This window comes from Plectropomus leopardus, chromosome 4, assembly GCF_008729295.1.
Source record: "Plectropomus leopardus isolate mb chromosome 4, YSFRI_Pleo_2.0, whole genome shotgun sequence".
NCBI classification, from domain to species: domain Eukaryota; kingdom Metazoa; phylum Chordata; class Actinopteri; order Perciformes; family Serranidae; genus Plectropomus; species Plectropomus leopardus.
Genome location: NC_056466.1, coordinates 12,185,226 through 12,201,248, shown reverse-complemented (window position 1 = coordinate 12,201,248; position 16,023 = coordinate 12,185,226). Strand labels below are relative to the sequence as shown.

At 40.4% G+C, this 16,023-nt stretch overlaps 1 protein-coding gene across 1 annotated transcript; it reads left to right on the top strand.

Annotated features, from left to right (window-relative positions):
• Nucleotides 1-630: 630 nt before the first annotated feature.
• LOC121942600 (uncharacterized protein C4orf54 homolog) lies at nt 631-13,115 on the top strand. The gene is made up of 2 exons (XM_042485855.1): nt 631-4,996; nt 9,878-13,115. Exon 1 carries the CDS (start codon nt 695-697, stop codon nt 4,970-4,972), a length of 4,278 nt encoding a protein of 1,425 aa, XP_042341789.1. The 5' UTR covers nt 631-694; the 3' UTR covers nt 4,973-4,996; nt 9,878-13,115.
• The last annotated feature ends 2,908 nt before the right edge of the window (nt 13,116-16,023 follow it).

Sequence of the window (16,023 nt, the reverse complement as noted above, 5' to 3'; positions counted from 1 at the left end):
GAGAAAAAGGAGCTTTTACTATAGAAACAGCGATCAACTCAGTCACCTGCTGATCATCAAACTGCAGCGAAAACCACAATATGGTGATCACACTTACTTGCAGAAAGTTCACACTGGTCATAAAAGTCATAATCCTAAACAGCAAGGCGAACAAATTCATGTCACACAAATACCAGATTCAATAGCATGTTTGTTTGTTATCGATATTCTTCACAGCAAACACTTTACACAACTTAAATGAGAGCCCGGTGAACACAGTACAGACTCGTGTGTTAATTTCATTTCTTGAAGTGTTCTGAGAAATGCAACACAGAAAATGTGCTCAGGCAGTTTTGAGAAACTGTTGGAGGGGAGCTGTTCTTCCAGGAAAGGTGCTGAATCTTGGCACTTTTGGAGGTTAGCTTCATAAGGTTTCGTGCGTCATGTACTCGGTTGCAAAATGTCTGATTGTAAACGCTCGGCTCGACAGCCTGCACGACCGCACTGAGACTCACACCGGAGAGAAATCATCGTGGGATTTTCCCTGGGACTCCCCCCCTCCATCTCTCTCTCTCTCTCTCTCTCTCTCTCTCTCTCCCTATCCCTCCCTCTCTCTCGCTCTCAGTCCTCCTCGTCCCCCCAGCCTGCAGAGTTTTCCGTCCTGTGTCGGGATAACATCGTAAACGAGGACCACCTGACGGTAAGACCGGACTAAATGGAAGCAGCGGAGGAAACTCTCACTTACCGAGGTGACACCTTACTTCACAGGAAGCTGCTCCCAGAGGACAAGCATAAGGACAACAGTAAGGGTCACGCCATCGAGACAAAAAGCGACGAGTCCAACTATGTGGATCTGGACATGAAACCGGACGGCGCGAGAACAGTCAAAGTCTCTTTCACCGGCGAGGGAAACCAGCTGTCTCTGATCAAATGCTCCAAGCAGCATGGCGAGGAAGAGGGTAAAATCATTTCAGAGGACTTTGTTGAAGAGCAGGCACAAGATAAGCGGGTGCCCGGGATTGTTTCGGGTGAGTCTCCTTTGGAAACTCTGACCAAACTTCCCAACACCGATCAGGACTCAGAGAATGAGAAGCAGCGCCAAGCCGAGCTTGACCCGAGTGACTGCAGTGACCATGTGTGCAGTGATGAGCTCCAGTACACGGACATGTATCTGAACAGCAGGACGGAGTCTGATGATGGTGCCAGCGCGGTGCTGTCCGATCACTGCGGCTCCGACACCGTGGAGGACGAGTCCCACTATATCACGACGCATGAAATCCAGTTGACCGAGCTCGACCACGACGTAGATTACGACCTGGGGCGAGGGACCTGCTGGGATTTTGAAGACGACAACCTAGTTTATTCCTTTGTGGATTACGCGTCTTTCGAAAGCGATGAAACTCAGGAGGGGACTTTGATACTGGAGGGCAGGAGCCAAGCGAAAGTGCAGTCTAATCTTGGTGGAGCGGTTGTCAGCACCGAGCAGGAGGATAGTGATCTTTGTGACTCGGATAAATGCGCCAGCTCAGATGAAAGCGTGTGCAAAAACCACAGCGGAGACGTTAACGCAGGGAAAATTCATTTATCAATAAAAACATCCTCCAGGGCGGTAAACGAACCTGTCAACATCTTTGACAACAGCACCTGTGGCTACACCAAACACTTTGGCGACGGGAGCCACTTCTCTTTTGTGAGCTCTGGCGCCAGAGTGGGGCCCTTGTGCGACCGAGCCCAATATTTCATCCCTGCTCCAGGCCGTCAGCACCTCGCATCCAAACTGAGACGGAAAGACATTAATGAATATTCCAGCGGAGCGTCCAGCTCCATTAGTGAGCTGGACGACGCTGACAAAGAGGTGCGCAATTTAACCGCCAAGTCTTTCCGGAGCTTGGCATGTCCATACTTTGATGCCATTAATCTTAGCACCTCTAGTGAGTCCTCCATGTCGGAATATGGGCTTAATAACTGGTCAACTTATGTAGACTGGAATTATGGAAAAATATCACGGGGAAGAGAGCGGAGCGTAATTGCGCACAAGACTTCCAGCGCAACTTTGGAGATGAAAAAGACTGTGGACGGTAGGAGGCATGGTAAGTCTATTACCGACATTAAAGTTCCACAAACCAAAATGTACGCACTGAATAAGATAACTTCTCAACAATCATCCTCTTCTGGTAAAAATTCTGTTCAGTCAAAGCAGCGTGGAGTCACGCTGAATTTCCGCTGTGTTGAAGCGCCCGAAGGCGCCAGACGTCCAAAATGCTCCAAGAAAGCGCGATGCGATGAGGTCACTGGGACTGTGTTAGCCAGGTCTGAATGTGAGATGCAAAATCATCACACAGACAGCATGGGGGACACACACAAAAGAGCAGTGTTTGCATCAAGTCTGTTGAAAAATGTGATTTCCAAAAAGATGCAGTTTGAACAGGAGCGCAAAATGGAGAGGGGTGAGATTTGTGACACACACCCAGCGCTCTCCCCGAGTTTCCAACTCAAAGATCCAGATGGGATGAAAGACAGGAGTCAAGGAAGAGGCATACAAAGACAGACATCAGAAACAGGCTCAGCTTTGACTGTTAATTCTGCTGATGATCAGCACCAGGAAGGCAGCAGACCCGCTTACTGTGAGCCTGCAGAGGAGCAGAAAAGCAACAAAGCACCAGACGATTCAGAAAAGGAGCCTCCAAAAGCATCGCTCAGTCACAGTCAGAGTAGTGCATTTGATGCACTGAAAGCAGAGGAGCCAGAGCCTGTAAAGGAGCCTGAACCCACATCTGTAAGTGACACAAAGCCCACAGCAAAAGAAGGATTAGACACCAGCAGCATGCTCACAAAACTACTTTTTGTTCCAAGCTACCAGCTCCTTTCAAAAGAGAAGGATTTTACAGAAGACCAGTCAGGCCATGCACCTGCTACAGGCACACCTGCAGGCCCACAGAAATGTGAAAAAGAGTTCAAAATGGGCAATAATGGAAACATAGTGGGCAAAGAAGGAAACGAGAAGGGGGGTAAAACCCCTGAGATAAAAATACGCCTGCGGAGTGTGAAGGAAAATAAAGGTTGTACACTGAATATCGCCAGCCTGTTAACCCCTAAAATAAGTTTCAACAATGTTAACACATTCAGAGCAGCAGGTGAAGCCAAATGCCATGTTTACTCTGCTGCAGAAAAAATTCCAAACTTCACAGTTAGAGACATAAGAGACACTAAATGCAAATTTCAGACACCAATATATCAAGTCAGAGATGTCCGTAAATTGGTAAAAAGTTCATATCGCTTTGTTTCGTTGGATAATATTGAGAGTAAATGTTCCACAGCAGCTGAAAAACTGGAAACAACAAAAGAGCCCGTCAAGCATGTATCACCATCTCCTATTGTGATTAAATGTCACTCTGTAAAAACAAACGTTAAAAGACCGACAGCTGAGGCCTTACAGAAACAATCGGAGGCTGGCGTCACATCGGAAACATCTCAAAGTGAAAATGCACCTGCACATTGCACAACCAGTCGGGTGCCAAATGTTGCATCAAAGCAGCTACACTCTGAGCACTCAGACAATCAGACAAATATTGAATCCAAACTGACAAAACAGAGGCAGGAAAAGTTTGCAGGTGAGACATCTGAAAAGAGAAACGAGCCACAAGTACCAAAACAGGCAGCGTTAGAGAAGCTCAAAGCTGCAGTGAAAACAATGGAGCAGCTTTATGTTTTTGATAGAAATGAATGGAAGCGTAAAACTCAAGCTCCACAGCCAATCACAGACAGCCACGTGTTGTCGCTAATTGCCAGTGAGGAGCAAGGGGCAGAGGAGCCGGAGTCACAGGAAGAAAAAGGAGCTCTAAATATCATACGTGTTCCTTATAACGACAACACGTTTAAAACACAATCACAGCAAACGTTCAGTAACAAAAGAATCCTTCATTTTGGTGATAAGGCGCGTGTCAGCGTGTCAGTTGGTAACCCTGCTCCACAAAGCTCTGTGTTGCAAACATCATCGACTATGAAAAGCTCCAAGTCACCAGTGGCTCCTTTGTCGGTGAAAACAGAGTCCCCGAAACATGGCCAGATGGAGCAGGGAAAGGTCAAAATCATTCCCACTAATCCCACTGTCGCACAGGCCTGCTCGGACTCTGAGAACTATTTGACCATGCCGGGGATAAGGTGTGCGAATGAAATCAAACTGCTGAATCAAGAGCCCATTTCGAGGGAGGTGAGTTCAAACCAAATCAAAACAGGTGCCAGGAAGACACCTGAGCAGAAAAGGTCTCCGTTAATCATGGAGTACCCGGCTTCAAGCATCTACCATCACGCAGGGGCGACAACAGGGCGTCCTGCACAGCCGCAGGTGTTGTGTTTCTCCCCAACTGTCCCGACTGTGTCACCAACACCTTCTACCGGAGAGGCAGCCCCACAAACCCAGCGCAAGATGCTTTTGGACCCCACTACAGGACATTATTACCTGGTGGACACTCCCATACATGCCACCACAAAGAGACTATTTGACCCAGAGACGGGCCAGTATGTGGATGTACCCATGCCCCATTCTCCCGTGGCACCTGTCACCCCTGTCACCCCTGTCACCCCTGTGCCTCTCTCTTTGTCCCCTCTGGCCCTGAGCCCAGGAGCTTACGCCCCCACCTACATGATCTACCCAGGCTTCATCCCCTCGCCCACTCTGCCAGCACAGGCGGTGTTGCCACAGTCGCCGTGTCACTCTGAGGACCCAGGTGGAGAAAAGGTAAAAAGCACCAAAAGCCCAAAGCCGGAGCTGAACACAGCAGGTGCAGAGAGTGTGTATTACAGCGCGACAGGTGAGGCTCCCAAAGGGCCACTGCAACTTCCTGTAAGTTTGGGACATGTGAGAGCCAGAGGAGGTGCGGCGAGCTCTGACAGGAAACCAGTCATCAGCATCACAACGCAACAAGGTCCAAGAATCATCGCACCACCCTCCTTCGATGGAACAACAATGAGCTTTGTAGTGGAGCATCGGTGACCAAGGAGACATCTCATCAAACATGTAAGTTAGCACATGTCCCCTTCACTTCTACTATTCTTATTTTTTGTGTTAATGTACTTTTATTTATTTTATTTCTTTTAATGCATAATTTGAAATACATAAAACATCTAAAGCAATTTTTTTTGAAGGTATACGATGCAGGAATTGTGGGGGTTTTGCTGTGTCTGTTTGTAGCTTCCTCTTGGATGCTTTCTCATACTTGGTTGCTTTCTTTTTATCAAGTCCCGACCACAGCTGTGCTTGTATAAACTACTGGTTATAGTTTAATTTGTGACAAAATATCATATTTTCTGCATTCTTCCTTTATAAAAAAAATTGTACTTTATAAAGTAATATAAAGTAACAAGTAACTAAAGCTTTCAGATAAATGTAGTGAAGTGAAAGTACATTATTTCCCTCTAAAATGTGGTTATCAAATGTCAAAAGTATCAAATGGGATGAAACAAGACTCAAGTAGAGTGTAAGTACCTGAAGTAAAGTTCAAGCTAACTGTATTAAAACATTTTTAGTCTGTGAGTTCCTCTAAGCCACTCTTTAATTCTTTCATTCATTCATTAGCGTAACCGTTAATCCCATTAAGGGTCAGGGGAGAGCTGGTGCCTATTTCAGCTGACACTGGGCGAGAGGCGGGGTACACCCTAGACAGGTTGCCAGACAACCATAAACTCTCACAGTCATACCTAAGGACAATTTAGAGTCACCTGCATGTCTTTGGACTGTGGGAAGAGAAAACCCACACTGACACAGAGAGAACATGCTCCACACATCCACACACAAGGTTCTGGGAACCTCCTGCTGTGAGATGACAGGGCTAACCACTACACCGCCAGCTGATTTTTCTTTTATTTCTTTTAATAATACAAAAATTGCTCGAAATTATGTCATTTTGAGGTTTTGAGATTAAGTGAAATAAGATTTTTTTAAGAAAACCTACTTTTTTTTTGCAGAGCATTGATCTCTATCTCAGTTGTCTTCATCAGTGGATGATGTATGCTAATATGCAGCAAGTAAATCTTGAGTGAAAATTATTTTGTCAAAATAATTAAAACCTATTTTAACCCTTTGAAACCCGGGCAAATCAGCTTGATTCGTTTAAAAAACATAGGAAGAAGAAACAAAAAATAAGAATAAACAAAGAAACAAAAAAATAATAATTCTACTACTAATGATCTGAAATCTGCTTAAATATGATAATAAATAAGTACAATAATTTTAATACCTATTAATTATCTCAAAAACATATTGTCATGAACAGAAACCAAACAATCTTATTACCAAAGTTTACACTTTTTAGAAACATGGTTGGTATGGTTTTAGTCAGTTACTACTCCTGTTAATAAATAATCCATGCCCTAAAGTGGCAGTGAGGTTTATAGAGTTTGATATTTGAGGATGTTGACTGTGAACTATGTGCTCTCCCTGTACAGCAGTGTGACACTCACACGGTCATGTGGACTTGCGTAAAGGTCCTGATGTAGCTAGATGAGTTTTTATCATTTTCTGGTGTAAATGTTGCCTCCAGCGTGACTGCTTCAGCAGTGGCATGTCAGTGTTAATAGACATGCAGTAGCTTCATGACAGGTAACCTGACTCCACAGAGCATGCTGGGAGATTGGATTTTCAACCTCGGCCCGGAGCAAGTCGGCTGAGTTCCCTTTTCTCTGCATTACACATCGTCGGGCTATTTTAATAGTGTGAGACGAGTTTGTTTACATGGTTTATTCTCAGGGCTGGAAAGTGTCACAGGAAAGTATTCCAGTCAGTGACACCTTACATCAAGTTATTCTAGAAATGCCTTGATTACTCAGATAACATTACAGTTCATTAATGTGTTTGTTCCTTGTTCGTGACATTTCATGAAAACTTCTCCTGGCTGAACGATTTGGAACAATCACTTTTGCATTTTTATACTAGCTATCAGTCCACAGTTGAAGTAGCCCACAAAAGAATAAGCAAAATATGAAACTTAAAAGTTTAGTTGACACACAAATAATTATAATAATTAAAAATATATATATATATATTCTTACCTTAATCTAGCAGACAGTTTGACTTAATTTTTTTTGCAGAGGTCTTTGAGATGAGTATATTGCAGAAACTTTGCTGTCAATAGGGTGGTGCTGCCTTGGTTCCATCTGCAAAAAAACATTAAAAAAGCATTAGCTCTGTGGCAAACAAAAGTTTATGATACTTACATACCGAGAGGGATAATCTTCACAAAAGAACACCATTTTTATGAGTTTTGAAAGCGTAAATACAATCATAAAAAGTAAAAATCTAACCTTAGGCTGTAAACAAACCACACTGAGGTCAAATGACTTCGATGTTACCAATGTTGTAAAGCTGTGTTCAGCATGATGACATTCTGTAGTCTCATTTAGTGACTTGTTAGCAAACTTCTTTTTTTTTTAAGACAATTAAAAACTTTATAATTCATGCTGGTGTGACCAGCCTGTTCATGCATATCTCATGACAGTAGACTCAACTGATTTACACCCTTTGCTTTTCATACCTCCTTCTCATGATGCTGTTATTTTTTTCCATACTCAAGGACATTGATTTGGTTAATTTTTACAGGAACTTCAATGGATAAACCGGCCAGAGTGACCATCACAAGCTGGTGTGACCAGTTAAACCATCAAAAAAAAATTATGTGAACACATACCTTAAACAAGCTGGTCAACCAGCTTAACCATCTTAAAACTCAAGCTGTTTTTTTTTTTTTTTTTATTTTGTTTTTTTTTTACTTTTTTAGCTGTCACAAGTAGTTGTGACTATGTTTGAAAATTCATTCACACACAGCTAACACACTTACCACATTTAGTATTCCACCTCAATGTTTAGTGTAAAAGTTTCTGGTTAAACTTTCTCACAGCAAACATTTCGACTTGTCATAGCAGGAACATAGCAGCACAGGTGTACCTAATAACATTAATTAGGAGTCTCAGCCAGCTCTGCATGCATGGGGCAGGTAACTAAAACGCCAATGTGAAATCAGAATCGGCATCAGAATTAGCTTTAATGGCCAAGTAAATGTATAGGCTACATGGAGCCTAGAAGAAATTTGACTCTGTTTTTTTTTTTTCTATTTTTTTGTTGCTCTGCATGTACAAACCCAAAAATAGACATACAGTCAAAACAAGGACAACAAAGCTGAACAAGACTACCATTAACATTTGACATTATATACAGATATAAATATTATAGCTATATAAAAAAAATATCTACACGCTATAAAAATTAAAAAAAAACAACACAATTAAATTGTAAACAGTAATATGAAGTGCAATGGTGCACGAGTTATTGTGCTCCAAAATTAAATACATGCCCCCCCCCCCAAAATATTATTATTATTATTATTATTATTATTATTATTATTATTAATCAATTTAAAGGTTGATGCTGCCTGATCAAGAGTATTTTGCTTATTTGAAGATGGGCAGAAGTGAGAATAGAAAAACGTTCTAGCAGCGCGCACATCCAAAAGCAGTAAAAACTAGTTGCTGGACAGAGGTAAAAATAGGAAAAATGTGCTCTGTTTTCCCAGCCCAAATGCCAGAAAAATGTTGCCATTGTATGTTTGTGCAAACCACACATACTTTACATGTTATTATGTAGATACATTAAAACTTTATGTTTTAAAAAATGCTGTGGTTAATGTGTGGTTAGGTTTGGGCACAAAAACTACCCGGTTTGGGTGGAGGCACAATCCCTGCAGGTGAAGCAGTAATGTCTTGGTGAAAAGCAATTGCTTTTCGTGCCTAAACAGCCACTGGAAAACAGCATTGGGCTGGTACAAATAACACGTTTGTTGCCTAAAAGCCGCTTGTTTGTTGCTCTTAAGCAGTGGTCTGCAGATTGGCAGGCGTCTCACCTAGATGACACATCATCCACCACCCCCAGATGACAAAGTCCATACACTACATCACTTTCCAAATGTTGATATGATATCTATGAAATATGCAAATGTAACATATGTTTGCCAACATTCACATCCTAATCCCACAAGCTAGAGATGAAGGTATTAATGAGTAATTCCCTCTCTCTTTACGCTGTTAAATGCTGTAGCCCCCCCCCTCCCAAAAAAAACAACTTGAAATTAATTCTCAGTTCTTCATACACACACATATATATATATATATAATATATATATATATATATATACACACTTACTACAGTCCATTCTCAGCTAATGTGTCAGAGCAATAATACAACTGCATGAGCATGAGGGATACATGTCAGCTGGGTGCGTGGCAGGCAGGGGCCTAGCATGGGGTTGAATAGTGGTGTGAAGAGGCACACGGTGTGTGTGTGTGTGTGTGTGTGTGTGTGCGTGTGTGTGTGTGTGTGTGTGTGTGTGTGTGTGTGTGTGTGAGAGAGAGAGAGAGAGTGAGTGGCGGCAGTGGTGGTGGGGGTGTTTGGTGGGGGCATGGCTGGGATAGTGATGCAGGAGGAAAAGGTCAGGCAATGTAAAGTATTTGTTGTGCTGATGCAGGGAGAGGACAGCTGCTCGGAGAGATCAGATGCTGCTGCAGCTCCAGCTTGGAAGCGAGTCTGCAGGGCTGAGATGGGGTCAACTTTTTATAGCCCCCTCCCCCTCTGCTTTTTCCTAAATGGGGAGAAGGAGGTGGAGAGCACTGCCGACCTCCAGCACTCCTACATAAACAAATCGAGTAGTGTGCCCCTCGCAGTGATTCGGAAGAATCTGGTCAGCTGGTTCAGAAACCAGGAACTAAAAGCTGAAAAGTCACATTACAGTTGCCTCAGACAACAACTTCTAGACAAAAATAAAATAATGTTTTCTCCTTTTTAATCTCAACTTGTTTTCTTTGCACCCAACATAGTTTAACACCCATTTTTTGTCTTGTTTTATTCCACCAGATATCTCCACTGAAGAATCTGCCCTTATTCAGCGTAAGTGCACACTCACCTGTGATCTTCTCCCCAAGGCAACTTTCACCAACAACAAAGTCTATCCCCACTCTGTTGTATATCCTTGCAGCAGATGTCACTGTAATCTGTACGAATGTAGGGTAAATGCAATGAGCCACATCCTCTGGCTGATGCTCTGCCATGTTGCTATATTAATTTGCTTTGTAATACTTTCCATTCAGCTGCTGTCTAGAACTTTTGTAATGCTGTTTGAGCCCTGCAACTTGTCTATTCAAAAGGAAATGAGGCAAGCCTTCTGTTACAATTCAGCGTTAGTCTATATTGGCCGAGCCACATTTTTATTTTGCATTTAATGTTTCCATGTCTTTAAAGCAAGACTATGTAACTTTTAAAAGAAAATAAGACAAATCTTTGCTTTGCACTCATATGCAATAAAAAACGCAACCTTGCTGAATTCAATACACACAGGGGATTTGCTGCTACAACCTCTATTGGTTTGACCATATTAGCTAATGTCAGCAAATTTGATATATATTACTATGTAACTGACATTACTGAGTCCCCTTCCAATAATGCTACTGTTACACTCCGTTTTAGGATGTCACAGACAACGTCAACATTTCAGTGGTTTAGATAAAACAAGCCTTACTGCCAGTTTATCCCAATGGCCCAATGAGGAACTGCAGCAACAACAAAAATCCTGTAACTCCCAAGAAGTATTTTCCATATAATCTACCATTATTTAAAGAGACTTCGATAGAAGCCTCCACTGCAGAAGCAGCTGGAGTTAAGGCCAAACGATTGTCTGTGCGGGCTTTGGTTGCAACCAAAGAACAAGCTGGTGGACACAAGTGGTTGAGGAGGTGTCAAAGTGAGCAATGGTTCTTTTTTGACTTGTTTGGCCTGAGTCATTCCTTGCACGGCAGACAATATCACAAGGCCACATGAACTGGAGCTTGGGTTCTCAGCAGGCATTGGGCTATGCCAGATTTGTGCCTTGTCACCAATTCAGTTTGTGATTTTCATGAACAGAATTTCTAGGCACAGATGTGGGGAATCTCTCTAGCATTGTCCAAGAATTACATCTCTGCTTTCCATGGATAAGGGGGTTCAGCCGGCTTTATCATACTGTTACCTCCAGTGCGAAGTGGGATGGTGTTTGGCCAGGTGTAAAACAGCGGAGATGAGGCATTCCCAAGACTGATGCCATAGTGCTAATGGTAAATTGCGCCTTTTGAGCTTTGAGCTTGTCACTGCCCAAAGTGAGGGACTTCAGTGTTATTGGATAGGCCTTGAAAGGAGAGTGAGGGTCAGATGGAGTCAGAAATTGATACGCAGATTGGTGCTATACTGGAGGGTTTACATATCTGGACTGGGAATGCATCAGGATACTCCAGGGAAATTAAGGGGCTGCCTTGCTTACACTGCTGCCACCAATACTAATACTCAGCAGCAGTGGAAAATGGACGGATGGATGGATGGATGCAAAATAATAAGCTGAACTCCCACATCTTGGGAAATTAGGGGGAATACAATGAGCCATTATCCTATAATTGCTACTTGTGGCCACAATGGCCGCTGTTAATCAAAAGTTACGTAGTCTTGCTTTGATTGAAGCAATAATATTATTACTTATGGTGAATACAAACTATCATATTTTACATATTTTTCTGAGGACAGGGACCATTTGTCTGCACTGAATTTAAAAAATGCAGACTAAGGCAAAATGTTGAGTCACCCCAAGTTCAGTCAAAAGATGACTAAAATTATTAGAATTAAAATAATATATTTGAGAGATAGTGGTCAATATCTGGAATTGCTATGTACCATATTAGTACTCTTGAACAATCATTTTCCACATTCACAATAACATATCCTTGTCTTTAAGGCGCTGGTGGCTCATATTCTACTTAAAGTAATTGTAACCTCTTTGTTATGACTCACAAAATGCTGCTAATACCATTACAACTGACATGCTATATGAAATGGTGGATTTTATATGTTAAAGCACTTTCTTCCCATGCAAGAGAGAAAAAAAAGAAAAACACACAGAGTGTGTTGCTCAGATGAGATGGAGCTGGGACTCTGGTTTAACAATGTACTTAGATCAGTATTTTCTATGTAGTGTTGGGCCTAAAGAGTCAGAGCCAGCTAAGATATTTAGGGGATAACTTCCTCTATTGGTTTAATTTATATGTATGTGTACTGAGATGGGAGTCGGTGCATCTGAATGTGTCCGTGTTCGTGGCTGTGAGTTATGTACGGCATTTCAGTATTCTGTGAGTGTACAACAAGGAGTCATGTTACTTCACTGTAGACGGGAACGTACAGGCTGCACATGTGTTGGGTGTGTCTTTACACTTTACACACAGCAATGTCAATTCCTCCTCTTAAACCCCCTTGACCTCTTTAATTTACATGTATAAGAACTGAGGTTTCCATTAAAATGACATATCAACTGATAGCCTCCATATTAATGCTTTCTATATAGTGAAGTTTTTTTGGGTGGGGTTTAACATCTTGTTTCCTTTTGAATATGCCGCAGGGCATGATCGGTCATTTTGCTGTACTTGACTCAATTATACCAGCATCACATTTAGAATTAATGCAAACTGTAGATTGCTAATTTTAGCATGTTTCATATCTGAAGACACATTAAAGGTATTTTGGAGCTGCTGGTCAGTCTATGTACCTTAATTCTGTAAAATACATGTTATTATGCCTCTGTGGCAAAATAGACTTTATATAAATTGCCCTATGAGTTGATTTCATTATAAGTGATATGAATTCATGCAGTGATTTGAAAAACTTGTTGTGGACTGTGCAGTAGATTGGACATGTTAGAACATTTAATGCATTTTGAGGTGGAATGTGACTTAAATTGATACATTTAATTCATCACACATTGTACTTCTTAATGATAGTATTTTAATTAAAATTGAAATTTAAAATTAATGCAGCCCAGTTGAGAGCAGTGCAAACCATTTTTTCACTCAGATATAATGAATTTGTTGTATAGAAATAACTTTTTTAAAAAAAACTGAGCCAGAAATTTTGCCAAATATCCAAAGAAAAAAACAAAACTGGGAGATATGTTATACTACCTCTTGCTAGCTAGTTTTAAAAGTATGTATTTTATTAGCAAGTTACACAAAACTGGAAGATTAAACATATATTTCTCGTATTCTTAGATGATTAAAGCACATTAACATATAATTTTAAAACCCTGGCTGTTATATATATGAAGTAAATTACAATTTTTAACCTCCAGTAAACCAGCTATTCCAATGTTGTCATAAACAAAAAATTCGTAAAAACTCTCCCACATCCATTTATTTATTATTTTTTTTAATCAGACCTTTATCTGTAGATAATTATAATTTACTTAATGCACTTGGATTTTCAGTCTTTTGTCACCAACACTGACAGCAATGAATGGCTGCAAACACTAGTGATAGCAGAATATGGACTTGTTAACTGTAAAATGAAACATTGATTATTGTTTCTGCCCCAAAGATGCACTGTAACAAAGAAAATATAGTTTGTTTTAAAACATTATTCCAGATGTCCTTCAACAAACCTGCTGACTTTTAGGGTGACTGTATCAAAGCTTGTTTTTGTATAAAGAAAGAAGGTTAATGAAAGGTGAGATGGTCTGAGATATGTGTATTTATGAATGTTCAAAGAAAAAGGGCACATATTTGAATGACATGCCACTGTCATGTAGTGGCATTGTATATATTTTACGCCTGATGTCAACTGTGACGGCCCCAGAAAAAGTCAAGAGGTCAGGATGACAGCAGCGAGATGGCTTGAGAGGAGAAGTGAGTGCTGCATTTGCACTTACAAACTTGAAAGCAATGAATATGATGAATGAGTGTAATGTAGACTGACAAGCCTTCATGTGTTTGGAATAAATACAAAATCAAGCTACTGAACATGTTTGCGTCCATGAATTTAAATCACTTTAAGGTATGGTTGTGTTTGGATTTAAATTTGATTTTTACATTTTGCTGCTGTCTGTATCTAATGGGACTTAACAGAGCACCCACATAAACTCTTTGTTAGAGAAATTAAAAGGTAAATATATATTTAAATCACTATTTTGTTTGTTTTAAAGCTCAGATTGCGATGTAAGAATAGTAAAATAGTAAATAATAGTAAAAAGGAGTACTCTCTGATGCTTCATAAATTGTAACTAATGGCTTTGTTAATGATTTAATAACGTTATAAGCCACTGATAATAATGCTTTTGGGATGTCATGTTATGAGCAATACCTTTGGCTTGACAGACTGAGTGACTGAAAAGCATAAGAGTTTTTTTTAATTTTTATTTTATTTAATAATTTATTTGTTTATTGTACTTATTTTTTGCAACCTGGCAACCCAATTGTTACTTGTTGAAGTATTAAATTATTTATCTATCATGAATAATGTAATTAAAGTTATTAAATATAAATAAATATAAATTAAAACCCCTTTCTAAATGGTAAATATATCAGGAAGTGGTATCAAAACAGTGAATAAATTGTGAAAGTTATTTAAGAAAATAAATCAGTTTGCTACTTGGCTGTTGAAGTTTCAGCAGTAAAACTTACAAAAAATAAATAAATGACAGAGGTCAAAGGGAATCGAACAGATTTATACCAACAGAAAAACACATTTGGCATCTGCCAGCGTGCAAGGTTAGCTTTCTGGTGACACTGAAACATCACCCGGGCCGAGGCTTAAGTTTAACCTGACAGTTTGCTGCTGTGTTTACTCGGTTGCCGTGGATGCAGCGAGACTGGCAGACACTGGTTTGCCCCCAGCTGCTCTCGGTGGTTTCTAAAGAATCTACATTAAGGCCCAGTTGTTGTATTTGGATGCCAGGGGGGGCTCTGATGTCACAGCTGTGACACAAGAAAAGTCAAGATTTATGGCCTCACCTGGATCAACAAGTGTGTGTTACATGTAGGCCACTAAGGTACATTTTGTCTCCTTGGACACAACTGTCAATACAAAGAGAAGAGTGCAGCTAGTACAAATACCTGCTAAAGTGGAAAATCTTATCACACAAAACCTGCTGTAATCTATCAGGTTCAAATTTGGGCGTTTGCAATCTTGAAATTATCTGGTTGCCAGAAGAGGAATTCTCACATGATTCCACCAGAAGGCCAAAACTTCTGCACTGGGATCACTGGTTCCTAGAAGCTACAGCTACATGATGGCTCTGTAAGGTTGTACAACAGTGCTTTTAAACTAATCAAATGTCTGCATGCAAACAGTTCTATCATGCTGTTTACCATGGTCAGTATCAGTTTGGCATGTTAGCATGCTAACATATAAAAGTTGGCATTGCAATCCACCAAAAAAATGCATTTAAGTCCAAGAACTGAGTTGCCACTATTTTTGCACTTTTTTTATTACACTTGGCACATTGTTTTTTTTATTATCTAACATTTTAATATTTTTAAAATTGTATTTTTGTTTACTATTGCATTGTACTTTTGCTGCTTATACTGTCATAGCTGCTATAACAACGTGAATTTCCCCACTGTGGGATGAATAAAGGATTAACTTATCTAAAGGATATTAAAGGAATTAAATGGGCCTTGATCTGTCTGAACACAAGAAGTGGCCAAATGTAACTTTTACAGATATGTTTTCATACATTGTTTGTGGAATGAGCACATTTTACATTCTACACTTTGGAGCAGTACATAAATGATAAAAGTTCAGTAACCTTATTGCCCCATACATCTCTCCATGTTGCCACTTTAAAATCAGAAAACATCTTTTTTAAGTTTCCGTCGCAGAGATTATTGTTAGTTGTAAATATGTTTTTTTTTTAAATACTACAACTGTTTAGCAACTACATAACAGTTAAACTTGTTTTTACTTAACTTACCTGTGTGAAACTGCCATGAACACATGAGCATATGGCAGGAAATGTTGTTGATGGAGATGTTTGTTCATCTTCTGGCTGCTGCCCATGCCAAGTGACGCTTCTTTGTTAAGTTGTGACCTCAGATGTATTGTTTTGCTCTCAAGCTGGAAAACTAAAATAATCACACTCCATTAGTGATCCTTTCCCTCCTTTGGTCGTGAGAATGGTTATAGAAGTTCATAAAGCAGCAAACGTTCACCATCCC